We start from the raw sequence: 16,156 nt of genomic DNA on the forward strand, positions 1-16,156 counted from the left end.
TTTGTACCAGGGTTTTATTGTTGCTGAGAAGTCAAATTAAAAGACTGTGTTTTTTTTCTATAATATCTTTGTTACTGAACCCTTCAGGATCTTTATGTTCATAAACATCACTACAATGATGTTTCATGTTTTTTTACAATTATCTATTGAACATAATTTTTATTTGCAAATTATTATTTTACAATAAATGATGACATCATGAATGTGTATAAAAGTATTACACAGTGATACAAGTCAGATCTCTTCCCTTGCCTCTTTGTCAGGTCACAGGGCTCTGTTGTGTGGGGTTCGGGATGCCCAGACAGAGCCACCCGCCACCACAAGACCCACGGCTCCCGCCACCGCAAGAGAGATAAAGGGCAGGAAAGTAACCCGCAACAAAATCAGAGTGAGGAAAGTGAGACGGCCTCCGCCAGTCATGGTAATACACATAGGCTACTGTATATAACCTCTTCTAAGGCAACTAATTTCCCTTTCAAATGCAGTAATGTTTTGACTCATTCAATCATCATTAAACATAGAGAGAAACAAAAATAGACTTTTTGTCATGGTTCAGTGTGTGCATACTTCCACCTCCCAGAGAGAAGGTAACTGTTGCTATACAACGCCTGTCAATACTGTGGGGACTTCACCCATTTGCACACACAGCCTCTGGCTAAAATGGACAAGCCCACTAATTAGAAACCAAAGAGCAGGAACTAGTCAGCAAGTTGCATGTGTGTGTGCATGTGCTTGGGTAGACTAGTGTGTGATTCTATAGACCCAGTGGTCATTTAGGTGACACACTATGACAATGTAAACAGTGTTGTTTGTGTTTGTGAAAGTGTTTTTGAGAACCTCAGTTAACCATTTGTTTCCATCCTCAAATCCTCTTCCCTTCCTCAGACACGCCGTCCCAGCCGGGTCCAGTTCATTCTGGGCACAGAGGAGGATGCTGAACATGTGGCCCACGAGCTCTTCACTGAGCTGGATGAAATCTGTGTGAAGGACGGCAAGGATGCTGAGTGGAAGGAAACAGCCAGGTCAGGGTCTCCTCTTGGAGCTGTTGGCAAAAAAGCTTAGCAATAACATTTCTGACAGCCCAGCAGCTGTACTGTGACCAAGAGAGGCTTGTACAAGTGGTAGTAAATGTAAAGCTTAGTGGATTTAAGTCAGTTAGCTCGAGGCAAAAGAGAAGAGGGGATACAAAACATTCATGCTAATCAAGTCAATAATGTCAAACCTGTCCCTAATATTCTGGGGTTGATATTTACGGTACATTAAAACATCTTTCCTGTGACGAAAGGATGTAGTCAGGGTAAAAGATGTAAAACTAAAGGCCAAGTGTAGGGGTAACAATTTTCAAATACATAATCATGTAGAAATAGCAAATCAGAGGGATTTGTGATACATCTTAGATATTGGGGTTATTCTTTTTTTTTTGAATTTCTTAGTAATGTGTTCATTTTTTTCCCTTTTTTAAAAAAAATTCAAATCGTGATATCTTCACTAGCCTTTAACATGTCCTAATATAAACGATCAAAAAAAGATAAACAACCTTGCTGATTAAATAAATATTGGCCGTAGAATTCACAAGACATGTGCTGTGCCACGAGGTTGTCACAGCGGTTGCCAAACCAATTCTGAAGATCTCTACCCCAGGACCCATGTATTTAGCTAGTTCTGAGAGAATAATCAACATTGTGCATACCAAGATAAAACAGGCAAAGCACTATGACACCTCTATCAGCTGACGCCAGCAGGCAGGAACAGGGAGACACTGAGAGCACAGCAGCCCATGGTTGCAGGCCTGTGCTCAGTGAGGTCAGTACAAACTGATAAACTGGGGTCAAAGTTTATGGGCCTAGGAAAGTATTTCCCCAACACTCTTGAGCTGTCCTAGATTTAAAAGCATTACATTGTAAGATATTTGAAAGATACAATTTAAATGAAAGACAAAGGTGAAAACACTTCACATTTACTCCCACTTGCAAACGTCTCGCCTGTCTTTACCTCGCAGGTGGCTTGAAGTTTGAGGAAGATGTGGAGGATGGAGGGGAGAGGTGGAGCAAGCCTATGTTGCTACTCTCTCCCTGCACAGCCTGTTTGAGCTGCGCAGCTGCCTCATCAATGGCACTGTGTTTGCTTTGACATGCACGCTGACAGCATCGAAGAGATTGCAGGTGAGAATTTTTCCGACTGACACTTATTAACATGGTTAGGGTTAGACTGCTGTCTATTCCGAGAGATAAAGGAAGCTGTGTCTGACAATTCTTCGGATATTATAAGAAATCATTTTTCTGTTTGTTGACTCAAGTGACCTGGTGTCGCTTATTCAAATGGGTTTCATGATTCAAAGTTGTTCTCCTGTCTCTTAGTTATATGCTCTCTAAAAGTCAATTCATGCCCTTGAGTGAATATAACTGGTCATTGATACAAACCAGGCTCTATTTCTGAGTCGGGATGCCCGCTGGATAACTCCTACAAATCCATTTATCCCTCCTAAGAGAGGAGACACACACACACATTTTCAGGCCCGCAGGGAGCATTGTCATCCTCCTGGATGAGAAGAAAACACAATTAGACAAACAAAATTATCAGTCCATATAAGAGTTTTAATTTCTATCTTGAGATGTAAACATAAATATCATTGGCCGGTGTCCATACATAAAGTCAAGTCCCTAGATACTAAGCTGAGCAAACTGTTATGGTCACTCTGGTTTCCTGATATAATGCAGCTGAACTTGTGTTGAACCTGATTTGCATAAACAAATCTACAATTAGATAAAGCTGCCAGAGTTCAAGGCTCATTTGCATATAACTATGCACAAATCATTTGCATGAAAGCATACAATTGGTTAAGTACCGGCATTGTAAGTCAATCGTTCTGACAATCTGAAAGTTGTATAGATGATTTATAGACAAATGCAAACATTACAACCCAGTCTCACGGCATTTCGTGTTCACCAACACGATTTATTTAATCTATTGATTCGTGTTCACCAACACGATTTTAAAAGCAATGTATTTCTACTGGTAATGTGTTTCGTGCCTGCAGCACGTCTTTTTCTCCGGTCGGGTCGTGGAAGACCGGAAGCTGTGTGGTTCATAAAAACATGTTCTTACTCAATATCAAGCCACAATTATTGCTTTTATTTTAAATCGTATAATTTCGGACTTTTGTTGCCGTCTGTGAGGAAAATAAATGGGGCTCAGAGCCTCAGGATACTGAAATCTGTATTTTTTAAATCTTTTTTCCTTCTAATTTGTTATTCTTCTTTTCAAAATAACACACCTGTTATTTACTCACCAATAACCACACAATTATCCTTGCTTTTATTTATTGGTTTAATTCCATAATCTCGGGCTTTTTTGGCGTCCGTCAGGAACTGAATTTCAAAATAAAATAACCGGAAACAGACGTAGGCATTTCGAGCGATTACCCAAGATCCTCAGCTATGGTTTAAGCTCGCTGATTGGATGTTTTAGCCGCAATGCATGCTGGGATTGGTGTTTATATGATATGAAATCCGGGAAAACATTTTAAAATAATACTTAATTTCCGAGTGTTCTTGCTTTTCTCTTTGAAAGTCATCACATAACGGCATTGTAATACACGGTTCGGCTGCATTACATATTACAGATCTGCCATAGTTCTTTATTTATAGAGCCCTGATGAGAAGACCTTTGGAAAAACTGGAAGAAATGCCGCCGAAACTGAATACTTGACGTGGATCATAAATATATCAACAATTAAACAACATCTTCAATTTCTCTTCACACAATACGTCTCCTTGCAGTATCAACACTAATTCGGCTGACTTTACATTTGATCTAATTCATAGATAGGTTTATATTTACACCATAACGGTGCACAGCTGATATAAAAGGACTTGTCGTTTTTAAAGATATTACTGATTTTCTTTGAATATAAGAATGTAAATACTGAGTCTGAAATAGTATAGCAATATGCTGTAAAATTACGTGAAAGCATGAATAAAACTACACATCTTCAGATGTTGTACGAAAACACAAGTGTCCTACACTAATAATACAAAGTTATTATGGCTGTGTGTACCTTGTGTGCACCGCCTAGTGGTTAAAGCACGTTATTGAATTATTGTTTTTATGTGTTATATTTGATTAAAAAAATATTAAGAGTACATACTTTCATAGGGGGAAAGTAGAAGGTCTGTGATAGAAAAATATAGAATATAAAAAATCAAGAAGATATTATAAGTGATCTCTACAATAAAACAAACTTTGGGGGTATCTATCTACAGATAAGCCTGACAAAGTAGTCTACTTAACGTCTAATATATTGCTTTCCTGCAATGTTAACTATGTTGAAGCACTTATTTTAACTGATATTATACACATTAATTATACTCTTATGTATGTAGATAGTATAAGAAATGTGCAGAATATGACAGTTTAATGGTGGGGAGTACACACTTGATAGATGTCTTGTAATGCGCTGTTGAGGAAACCTGTGACCCAAGACTTTCATTCATTGCATACACCGTAGTTGTATACATGTATATGATATGTCAATAACCCTGTTGAAAATCTTGAAATCTTGAAAGGGATGTGCCAAAATAGCCATAATATACAGTCTTTAATGAACTATTAGTAGAAAATAACGAGTAATGAATATACTTTATTATTCGTTTCCATTCATGTCAATTGCAGATAAATGTTAGTCTTCTCAAGCACCAACTATCAAATATCTCTCCTGATTGTTGGCACTTGACAATCACCTTCCCTGAATTTTACTCAGGTGTAATTAAAGTCTGATTTAAGGGTTGTTTATATTTCACATCATTAATCAGAATCTTGCAAAGTAACTCAAATAAGTATAGTGGAGTAAAAATACCAGGTTAACCTCTGAACTGTAGTGGAGTAGAATTACAAAGTAACAATGAGGCTGTCATGTGGGTATATATTAATGCTGCGCATTATGGACACAAGCGATTTTCACCCATTTATTATATTATATGTTTTACATTTGATAACACCAATGTGTTTAATACTGGCAACTTCTAATTGTGGGAAAACGAAAACGTTCAGTAGAGACGTCCCATAGAACATTTTGCGAAACACAATAGCCAGCATGTGTAGTTCTGGGGGGGGGCGTTCGATCCAGTTTTGGATAGTCTTGGCGTGGTTTCGTTTGACGCTCGGCGTAACCTTGGCGCACTGCCACTCCAACATCCCAATCCAGAGCTTGAAGATTAATCACGGGGACTGGTAGTCCTAAACGATAGCTGGGGATTATGGGTAGTGTAGTGTCTTCGGCCATCCTAAACTCCTAGAGGCCTACGTCTGTTCCGGTTATTTTTATTTTGAAATTCAGTTCCTGACGGACGCCAAAAAGCCAGAGATTATGAAATTATAACAAGCAAGGATAATTGTGTGTTATTGGTGAGTAAATAACAGTGTGTTATTTTGAAAAAGAATAACAAATTAGAAGGAAAAAAGATTTAAAAAATACCAGCCCCATTTCTTTTCCTCACAGACGGCAACAAAAGTCCGAAATTATACAATTTAAAATAAAAGCAATAATTGTGGCTTGATATGAGTAAGAACATGTTTTTATGAACCACACAGCTTCCGGTCTTCCACGACCCGACAAAAAGACGTGCTGCAGGCACGAAACACATTACCAGTAGAAATACATTGCTTTTAAAATCGTGCTGTGCAACACGAAAAAAAATCGTGTTGGTGAACACGAATCAATAGATTAAAAATCGTGTTGGTGAACACGAAATGCCATGAGACTGGGTTGAACATTAACACAGACGCTCACACATTTGAACACAGTGTGATCCTCTCCGCTCACACAGGGTTCAAATAGGGACGGAAAGAGCAGGTTGGTTGATCACAGGCGTTTATTAACTCCAAAACAAAGTAGGTCTCAAACGTTGCCCGTGTGGGAACCTTCACAGGTCCTTTGGCGACCTTCCAGGATCCCGCCTACTGCAAAACAGACCAGAACCAGGTTACGACATGCTTTTATTCCGTCACTGATTACCTGATTCCGATCAGCTGTCTGGCCCTCCGGCCGAGCCACTCCCTTCACACCAGCAGCCGGCGCCCTAACCACACCCCGCTGCCATAACAGTTTAAATGTAAACATTAAACAGAATTGTACAAATGCAAAGAATGGTTTGTAAATTATGATCCACTTCCCTGTCCATTCGCCACACTAACACAAGCGCACAAAAGATCACACGGTTTCAAGGCCCTCCATCAGTCTTCCTCACGGTCACATTATGACAGCTTTGCAGCGTGGACAGCCTTGTTCCCTTCAGTCTTCCCTCTTCTGCAGCTCTCCGTTGCTCCTCTCACTTCCCTCTCTTCTCCATATGACTCCTGCCAGCAGCACCTGGCCTTCAAACAGCCGCCAAGATGGAAAAAGAGTGGTGACCAAAAAGTCCATAATTCTCAACATGATTTGATTTTCAAGTGTGGCAATCTGAGACCAAGGGAATGTTATAGAAAATGCCTGAAGTTGCATTGAACGCATTTTGTAATCCAAAGACCAGTTTTTTCAACACGACACATGACTGAATGGATCTCATTGTCATATGAGTAATGTATGGTCACCAGTCAAGTGATACACTGGAGGAGGCAGAGCTGTTGCTGTGGTCTTAAATCAGACGGAACACGATCCATATCAATCTAAGATGTGTGAGTGGAGGCTACGTTAGATTAACCATTTTACATTTGTGGGTTTTGATTTAGCTTTCAGGCAGTTCCCTTGTCACTGTCTTATTAACATGGCTCAATATAGGCCTGGCTCAAAGCCTGACACACATTAGCGCTGGCCTTGAAGTGTGCACAGAATTAATGCAAGCACTGCAATGTGTGTTTGTGTGTGTCGGCAGACACTTTGATTGACTGTTGAGGAGGGAAGGAAGGGAGGAAGGAAATATTCAGTGCGGACTCAGCAAGTCAGTATGAACAAAAAGGAAGGAGGAGAGAGCTAAAGAGATGGAGATTATTCTCTGCAGTCCCACATGGCCTGAAAGCTGGCCACATATTGACCACTGCCAACTTTCACTTTCTGCTTCAGTGTGCCTTAACACATTGACAAATTATACAATTTTAACTACAGAAATACATAGTTTAAGAAAGATTGATCAGGGCATAAGGTTTTTTTTTTAACTAGGGCTTTTTCTCATTGATAATAAATGGATTCAAGATTCTGGTCGAAATAGCACAATCACATACAAATAAAAGCTGTCTGATGCTTTTCATTGAATAAAGTCTTATTTTCGGGCTGACGTATAACTCACCTGGTAGAGCTGGCAGCCCATGTATTGGGGCTCAGTCCCTGTGCGGAGGAACCAGGTTTGAATCCGGTTTGGAACCATGTACGCATGTCATCTCCTCTGTCTTCCCTTTTAAACACTGTCATCTCCAACAAAGGCTCTCCGGCAACAAAAAAATACGTACTAACTTTGGTGACATTTTCGTTCATTAATGTGAGCATGTGTTTGTATTTTTGTCCGCATGTTGCAGACATGGTTCTGGACCACCAGGAGACGTCCAATGAAATGGACGAAAGTGTGAGAGTGAAGGTGCGTGAGGCTCTGCTGAAGAGACACCACCACCAGAGTGATAAGAAGAAGAACCTGATGCCCATGGTGCGCTCTATCGCTGAGGGAACCCGCAAACAGTCAGAGCCCCTCCTGACAGGTGGCTTTCACACCGTACACCACCTTGCAAACACATGTTTCATTCATTCATTATGTATATGAATATGGCTAAATAATCAGGGCAATATCTTAGAAATATGAGATTTCATCAATTGGAAAGACTAAGAAATAGAATTTTCTATCAGAATAATATATGGAGAAAAAGTAGGTAATAAAACAGTGACATTGAGACGAATAGAAAAGCTGGATTATTTTAATTTTTAACAGAGATACATAATACTTCAAGGGACAGACAGCTATAACCTGTTCCTGAGGAAATGGGCTATATTGGCTGTAAACAATTATTGCACTTAGTTTACTTCACTCTGCACTCTGGAGACCAAAAGATATGTGTACTAACTCTTATTTGCTACAATCTCACACCCTCACTATCTAGCAGGGTCAGCCACATCTCCCCAGCCTCCATCAGCTACCGACATTGCCAAAAACGGGGGCGGGCATGACAGCCATGTGGACCTCAGCAAGGTTAACATGCAGACACTCTTACACGTGTACAGTTTGCACACTGTTTATGGATATGGATGGAAGCCTGTGAAGACCAAAAATGAATATTTATTTTGCTAAATTACGCTAAAAAAATCACAATAAAAAGGAGAACATCTCAAAATCAGGCAACATCAGCAGTCAGACTGTACTCCAGCACCCTGCTGTGTTTGATGTGCTGTCAACAATTAGATCACATGTTGCCCCATATGAAACCACAAGATAACTAAATATGTTCAAAGTGCATCACACCCACTGAATTTTCAGCTAGATTTTCTGGCATTAGGCTGCTCCTATGGTGGGGGAATTTGATATAACACTTTTAGAGACATTGATTGAAGACATTTCTGTGAGCACTGGATTTGGTTATAGTATACAGTGATATCAGTGTACCGATATCAACTTCTGCCTTGTCTCACCAGGTGGACATGCACTTCATGAAGAAGATCCCAGAGGGTGCAGAGGCATCTAATGTACTGGTGGGAGAACTGGACTTCCTGGAGAGGCCCATTGTGGCCTTTGTCCGCCTCTCCCCTGCTGTGCTGCTCACCGGGCTCACCGAGGTCCCCATTCCTACCAGGTAGAGCCACATATACAACAGTTTAGTCATATCATTTGTGAAGTCAATAACCCAGGATGATTTCCATACTTTAAATCATCTGCTTTTAAATGTCAGGTTCCTCTTTATTCTGCTGGGCCCGGATGGAAAGGCTCAGCAATACCATGAAATTGGACGCTCCATGGCGACCATCATGACAGATGAAGTAAGAACGCTCATTAAATTACAACTCCAGAAACTCTCACATAGCGAATACAATCCTAACATCTGTGTTGCGATGGCAGGCAGTTAAATTTACTCTGTCCTTTACTTTTTTTCTGGAACCAGATCTTCCATGATGTAGCCTACAAGGCAAAGGACAGAAGTGACCTGCTGGCCGGGATAGATGAATTTTTGGACCAGGTGACGGTCCTACCACCAGGAGAGTGGGACCCCTCCATCCGCATCGAGCCCCCAAAGAGTGTCCCCTCTCAGGTACACAACTATGTTCTCAACACGACTTACTTCTCTGCATTGTCCCTTCTTAAATAAAGAAATATATACAAATACTCCTCAGGTTCAAGCTACACGTTTGATTTGGTGCAAGAGTGGGTGTATACTTATGCATCAAGCGTCAAGCTATTTTTTATTTGTCTTATTGGATTATGTCTGTTATTGGATGTCTGCAGGAGAAGAGAAAGATGGCAGGAGTCCCTAACGGCACATCCAGCCAGGTAGAAGAAGAACTTCACGCTGAACACCACGGGCCAGAGCTGCAGAGAACTGGAAGGTAAGCTGTCATTTGCAGGTTAATCACACAGGATTGTTGCTTCAGTAATGGTGCTAATTGCCCTTACTGTATACATTTGAAATACAAAAGCCAAACTCCAAAAGAAAGATGGAAAGAAAATGAGGTTATGATGTTTTAAAAACAGCCTGGGGATAACATTGATTTAGCACCTGTTATGTTTTCTGAGTGATGTGTGAAAGCCTGCTGAGTTATCACTCCCCACCATGTCTGTCAGTTTCTGTGGCCGCCAAAACTAAATGTGGATTTATTAGAAACTGAGGTGGGGCAAGCAAATGACAAGTGTGATAACCTAAAACACAAACAGTTCATTGCGTATCCCCAGTAGTTTAACTTTTCACCTTGATGAAGTGATGTTTTGTTTTTTCCTTCCTCTATTTTTTGAAAATGCTGAACAAACCAAAAAATATGCAGGTTTTCCTTTGTTTACAAGGTACCTTAGTTACAGTTGCCTCAGAGCACCCGACCACACCCATTGGTGGTTTTGGTACCTCTGCACCAGATGTGAAATTGGAGCCCCTCTATTGTTTTGTTGTTGTGCCGTGATCAGGTTGTTTGGAGGTCTGATACTTGACATCAAGAGGAAAGCTCCATTCTACCTGAGTGACTTTAAGGACGGTATGAGCCTGCAGTGTGTGGCCTCCTTCCTCTTCCTCTACTGTGCCTGCATGTCTCCTGTCATCACCTTCGGAGGTCTGTTGGGGGAGGCGACAGAGGGACGCATCGTAAGAGCACAAACACACTCACTGCAATGTGATTAGATTCAGAATATGGGAAATACACTTTGTTGTTCTGCTTTGTTTTGTAGAGTGCCATAGAGTCCTTACTTGGTGCGTCTATGACTGGAGTAGCCTACTCTGTGTTTGCTGGTCAGCCTCTCACCATTCTGGGCAGCACAGGTCCTGTGCTGGTTTTTGAGAAAATCCTCTTCAAGTTCTGCAAGTATGTATTACAACCTGACATTTTCATTATCACAGGTGCTGTCCTGATCTCAACGATTATGCATTCCCTTTCATCCTCTCTTTTCTTCACATCAGGGACTACGACCTTTCCTATCTGTCGCTGAGGACTTGCATCGGCCTGTGGACGGCTCTGCTTTGTTTGCTGTTGGTTGCCACTGATGCCAGCTCTCTGGTGTGCTACATCACTCGGTTCACAGAAGAGGCCTTTGCCGCCCTCATCTGCCTCATCTTCATCTACGAGGCCTTGGAGAAGCTCATCCACCTGGGAGAGGTTTACCCCTTTAATGCAGAAAGCAATCTGGACAAACTAACTCTTGCGTAGTAAGTTACAAAATGTTCATAAACCAGCTCACCTGGTAGATGTTTCATTGTTAAATGTCTTTTTTTATTGTTCCTTAATAATATCTAGCTGTCATTTTCTCATTGCAAGCATCTCTATGAGTTGTGGTTTCGCCCTTGTCGTCTCTTTGTCACATTTTGCTGTTGTCCTCTATAAGCCGACAATTCCCTTTATGTCTGGCCTCATTAAAGCGAGAAAAGCAAACAAGCCCATCATTTTCTGTAAGAAAAACACTCAGATTCCTCGTGTGTTGTGCTGTCTCTCTCTCTCTGTAGCTGTAGGTGTGCAGAGCCTGACAACCCCACTAATAAAACCTTAGATCTGTGGAGTGAGAGGAACGTCACAGCCTCAGACCTATCCTGGACCAACCTTACTGTCAAGGTACCGTGACTATGTGGAAACACACACATACATTAACATAAGGGCCTGATCTCAGTGTCACTTCCACGTGATGGCAAACACTGCTTTCGCTCCAACGCTTGTGCCTTTGTTAACATTCAACTAACCCCCTCACCTTCCCTGCAGCAGCTGACCTCTCTTAAGGACACTGCAAACACTGACAAGGACATTCAACTGATTAACTGTCCACTGATGTGGACAAAAGGCTTGTGTTGATTCTACTGTATTGTGTTTTTTGTGCTTTGTATTTTGATCATTTTTCTTAAGTAATCTGAATTTGTGTTAACCCTTTGTGAATCTTGACAGGAGTGTATCAGTCTGAATGGCCAATTTGTCGGGACGTCATGTGGCCCCCATGGCCCCTACACCCCAGATGTTCTCTTTTGGTCAACCATCTTGTTCTTCTCGACCTTCTTAATGTCTGCGTTCCTCAAAGACTTTAAGACAAGTCGTTATTTCCCCACCAAGGTAATTAACCAATATGATTACTCTCTAATCAAAGTTGTCACCAGACATTTACATACCTGACAATGCACTCTAGGTCATTTTATTCAACCCTACCTACAAAGTAAATGTAGTCCTCCTAACAGGGTGGGTGATGGCCTGCAAAAATAAATCATGCCACAGTAATAACCACCATTCTCTGGGTGTTGTCTCCTGTTCCCAGGTGCGTTCCATGATCAGCGACTTTGCTGTTTTCCTCACCATTGCCATCATGGTTCTGCTTGATTATGCGGTTGGAGTGCCCTCCCAGAAGTTGAAGGTGCCCAACAAATTCAAGGTATATATGTTTTATTATCATAATGTGGACCTTGATATAAAACACAACATTGCTATGGTTGAATCATGGACTCACTGCTCTTTAATGTGATCCTCCAGCCGACCAGAGACGACCGAGGTTGGTTAATCAATCCAATAGGACGCAACCCATGGTGGACCGTCCTGGCTGCATCCATCCCTGCTCTTCTCTGCACCATCCTCATCTTCATGGACCAACAGATAACTGCCGTCATCATCAACCGCAAAGAGCACAAACTGCTGGTAGGAAGAGAAAAAAAGCTTCCCCATAAGCATGCATTTCTGCGCTGTTGCTTTCAGCTGTAAGGCAAGGCAAGTTTATTTATATAGCACCTTTCAACACAAGACAATTCAAAGTGCTTTACAAAAATGAAAGACATTGAGAGCATTTATAAACATACTATAAAATGGCATTTAAAAACACTCATTTAAAAGCAAAGATAATAAAACATGAATAACAAAGGTACATGAATTACAGTTACAGTGCAGTGTGAGATACACACATCTGAAATGTTGAGGTCTGACTCTCAATCATTGTTAACTTTTTAGCAGAAATATTTTTCTTTGACCTCACTTTCTGTTTACTTTCTTTTTTAACGTATCCTTTAGTTATTTCAAGTTGTTCATGCTAAACAAACCCCCCTTTGGAAAATACTAATCTGCAACCCAATATTCCGAAAATTCAACGGATCCTGGACACATCTGCAGTGCCGATTCTAGAGTCTGTGGGGGCCCTAGGCAAACTTTCACTCTGGGGGCCCCTCGAACCAGCTTTTCATCACCACGCACCCCCCCCCCCCCCCCCCCCCCCGGAGCGGAGCAAGGCAACGAAACTTAAGATAACAAGCAGCATTTTACGGCGCGCTATGCATGGTGCCGCCTTGAGGGGGTTTCCCGACATATCGTTGCAGTAAATTAAGCATATTTGTGTAGCATATAAAATTAATTGCTCCCAGACATTCATGTGGCTTTCTATACTAGTTTTGGACCTCATGTGTAACCCCAATACACGTAGGGGACCACCAACTTTAGTAGCTTAGTTATACATGTACCTATATTTGCTTGTCTTTGTTATGCAGAAGGGCTGTGGGTACCACCTGGACCTGCTGATGGTGGGGGTGATGCTGGCAGTTTGCTCCATCATGGGATTGCCATGGTTCGTAGCAGCCACAGTGCTGTCCATCTCTCACGTCAACAGCCTAAAGCTGGAGTCGGAGAGCTCGGCTCCCGGAGAGATGCCTCGCTTCCTGGGCATCAGAGAACAGAGGCTGACTGGCTTGCTAATCTTCCTGCTCATGGGCTGCTCTGTGTTCATGACCGGAGCCCTACAGGTCAGTCAGAGAGGCTGTGCAATGCTGCCCCCCTGTGGCTGGGATGGCTTTTAAATAATGTTACTCATCAAAGCTGAATGATGAATGTTTTGTTTTTTCCACCGCAGTACATTCCTATGCCAGTGCTGTATGGTGTGTTCCTTTATATGGGAGTCTCTTCACTAAAGGGTATACAGGTAATGTGGAATATGACATATATACATAAATATGTGAAAAAAATATAAATGATTTACAGGATGAGGAAAATTGGGTTTGACTTTGGCACCCCTAGTTATAGTGTTAATCGGACTGTCTATTTGTCCATAGGATCCCAACCCTTGTGTGCAAGATGCAAATATGTACTTTAAATAACAAATGGCCCAGTTTCATGTTTTGGCATATCCTTCCCACATTTTGTATTAATGTGGCTGCTGTCCATTGGATGCCCTCTCCTCACCTAATTAATTTTGTCGCAATTCAATGAGGCCTGACGGTTAATTGTCAAACTAATCCAACTAAATTTGTCATTTATAATCACTTTCATTGTCTTGCCATATTCACCATCTGTCTCTCTGCTCTGCTCCCATTAATGTATCTCTCTCCTTTACCCTCTCTAACTTCCCCACCACCTGCGTTCACTTCTCAGTTCTTTGACCGTCTGAAGTTGTTTGGCATGCCGGCGAAGCACCAGCCGGACTTCATCTACCTGCGGCACGTCCCCCTGAGGAAGGTGCACCTGTTCACTCTCACCCAGCTCACCTGTCTGGTTCTGCTCTGGGTCATCAAGCACTCACCTGCCGCTATCGTCTTCCCCATGATGGTGAGTTAACCACTGCCCACATACCTTAGTTCTCTTTGCTAATCCCTCAATTTAATCCTATACAAATAAATTGTTTTTCTTCTTCTGTGCCTGAAGGTGCTAGCTCTAGTTTTCATCCGCAAAATGTTGGACTGGTGTTTCTCCAATCGAGAGCTGAGTTATCTGGATGACCTTATGCCTGACTGGAAGAAAAAAAACCTTGATGATGCCACCAAAACGATAGAAGAGGTAAACTAAATGGGATCTTGAGATACAGAGAGCGAAATAAATAAACATGCACATTGACTGAACATGTGAGATGGATCTGTCTTATAGGAATCACAGAGAATGCTCAATCCGAACAAGGATGATACAGCTCCTGTTCAGATTCCTATGGAGAGCAGGAATCCTGTCCAGACCCCAAAAGCACATGACCCCAGGTGAGCAAACACACACATACACAACCCCACACACACTCAAATGGACAGGATGGATATGAGAGATTCAGAGTGGTAAGATAACGGCTTCCCCTTCCTGTCTATCTACATGCATGCTTGGGTTGTTTGGTGTGTTGCATTCTGCTTTCCCTCACCCTGTGAAAACTACCACACTGGGACTTCTCCCTAAACCCAGACTCTCTCCCTACAAACTCCCTTTTCTTCTCCTCTCCCCGCTCCTCAGGTCTGACCCCTCTGATATTAATATATCTGATGAAATGTCTAAAATCACCGTGTGGAAATCCCTCAACTCCAATCAAAAGGACACTCATCCTGTGACTGCTAAGAAGGCAAGGCCATACCCTCTCTTTCCTCACCCTGTCATCTGGAAATATTCCTGCTGCACATTGTGGTTTACTCACTTCTTCTGTGCTTTGCAACTGTTGCTCCAACTGCTAACAGTTCAAATGTGCTCTGTGCTATGCTAATGCCATTGTTTTTACTCTGCAGGATTGACGGGATCACCTTCATAGACGAATAAAAGATGTCCGAAGTCCTGGCAGAATGTAGTTCTGGACCTCAGGACACTGCAATTTGGCTGCTTTGAAACAAGTCTCAATGATTTCTACCAGCTACCCACAACACATACTGTCCACAAGCTCACAAACAAGGAAAGGTAGACACATGTACTTCTATCTTTGTGAGGTGAATAATAATGCTCACAATCTTACCTTCCCAAAAAAAGCCAGTGCTTAACTCATTCTAACCATCTTAACTAAAGGAAACCAAATTCTCATCCATCATCATCTACTTCCAGCTTCACTAAATCACACAGGGAAGAAAGCCTTTAATGATAAGGTCTGGTCTGTACTCCGCCGTTAGCTTCCTCTCTTAGTTCTGAGGTTGAAGGATGGTATAAGGGATGAAACTTAAAGGGGACCTATCATGCCAAATGCACCTTTGTACATCTTCCATCCATCCATCCATCTTCTTCCGCTTATCCGTGGTCGGGTCGCGGGGGTAGCAGTTCCAGCAGAGAGCCCCAAACTTTCTTTTCCCTGGCGACATCAACCAGCTCTGACTGGGGGATCCCAAGGCGCTCCCAGGCCAGCGAAGAGATATAATCCCTCCACCTGGTCCTAGGTCTACCCCTTGGTCTCTTCCCAGCTGGACGTGCCTGGAACACCTCCCTAGGGAGGCGCCCAGGTGGCATCCTAACTAGGTGCCCGAACCACCTCAACTGGCTCCTTTCGACGCGAAGGAGGAGCGGCTCAACTCCGAGTCCCTCCCTGATGACCGAACTTCTCACCTTATCCCTAAGGGAGACACCAGCCACCCTGCGGAGAAAACCCATCTCGGCCGCTTGTATCCGCGATCTCGTTCTTTCGGTCATGACCCATCCTTCATGACCATAGGTGAGGGTAGGAACGAAAATGGCCCGGTAGACAGAGAGCTTTGCCTTCTGGCTCAGCTCCCTTTCGTTTGTACATCTTGTATACATGAATATGTGTCCCCGGTGTGTCAGCGAACTCACAAAGTGTCAGAAAACACAACTCTCTCTCTTTTCCTCCATACCCAA

The 16,156-nt window shown here is 42.3% G+C and overlaps 1 protein-coding gene across 1 annotated transcript; it reads left to right on the top strand.

The window, feature by feature from the left end:
* The first annotated feature begins 297 nt into the window (after positions 1-297).
* slc4a8 (solute carrier family 4 member 8) lies at positions 298-15,632 on the top strand. The gene is given in 26 exon segments (XM_034223808.1): positions 298-421; positions 886-1,022; positions 2,000-2,003; positions 2,005-2,053; positions 2,056-2,123; positions 2,126-2,162; positions 7,507-7,683; positions 8,080-8,168; positions 8,609-8,766; positions 8,863-8,950; positions 9,073-9,219; positions 9,414-9,514; positions 10,083-10,257; positions 10,341-10,474; positions 10,570-10,815; positions 11,110-11,215; positions 11,540-11,701; positions 11,901-12,014; positions 12,113-12,274; positions 13,111-13,362; positions 13,470-13,538; positions 13,988-14,161; positions 14,258-14,389; positions 14,477-14,580; positions 14,822-14,927; positions 15,088-15,632. Coding segments are annotated over 26 exon segments (3,000 nt in total). The 5' UTR covers positions 298-418; the 3' UTR covers positions 15,094-15,632.
* The last annotated feature ends 524 nt before the right edge of the window (positions 15,633-16,156 follow it).

This window comes from Gymnodraco acuticeps, unplaced genomic scaffold, assembly GCF_902827175.1.
Source record: "Gymnodraco acuticeps unplaced genomic scaffold, fGymAcu1.1, whole genome shotgun sequence".
Classification (NCBI taxonomy): Eukaryota; Metazoa; Chordata; class Actinopteri; order Perciformes; family Bathydraconidae; genus Gymnodraco; species Gymnodraco acuticeps.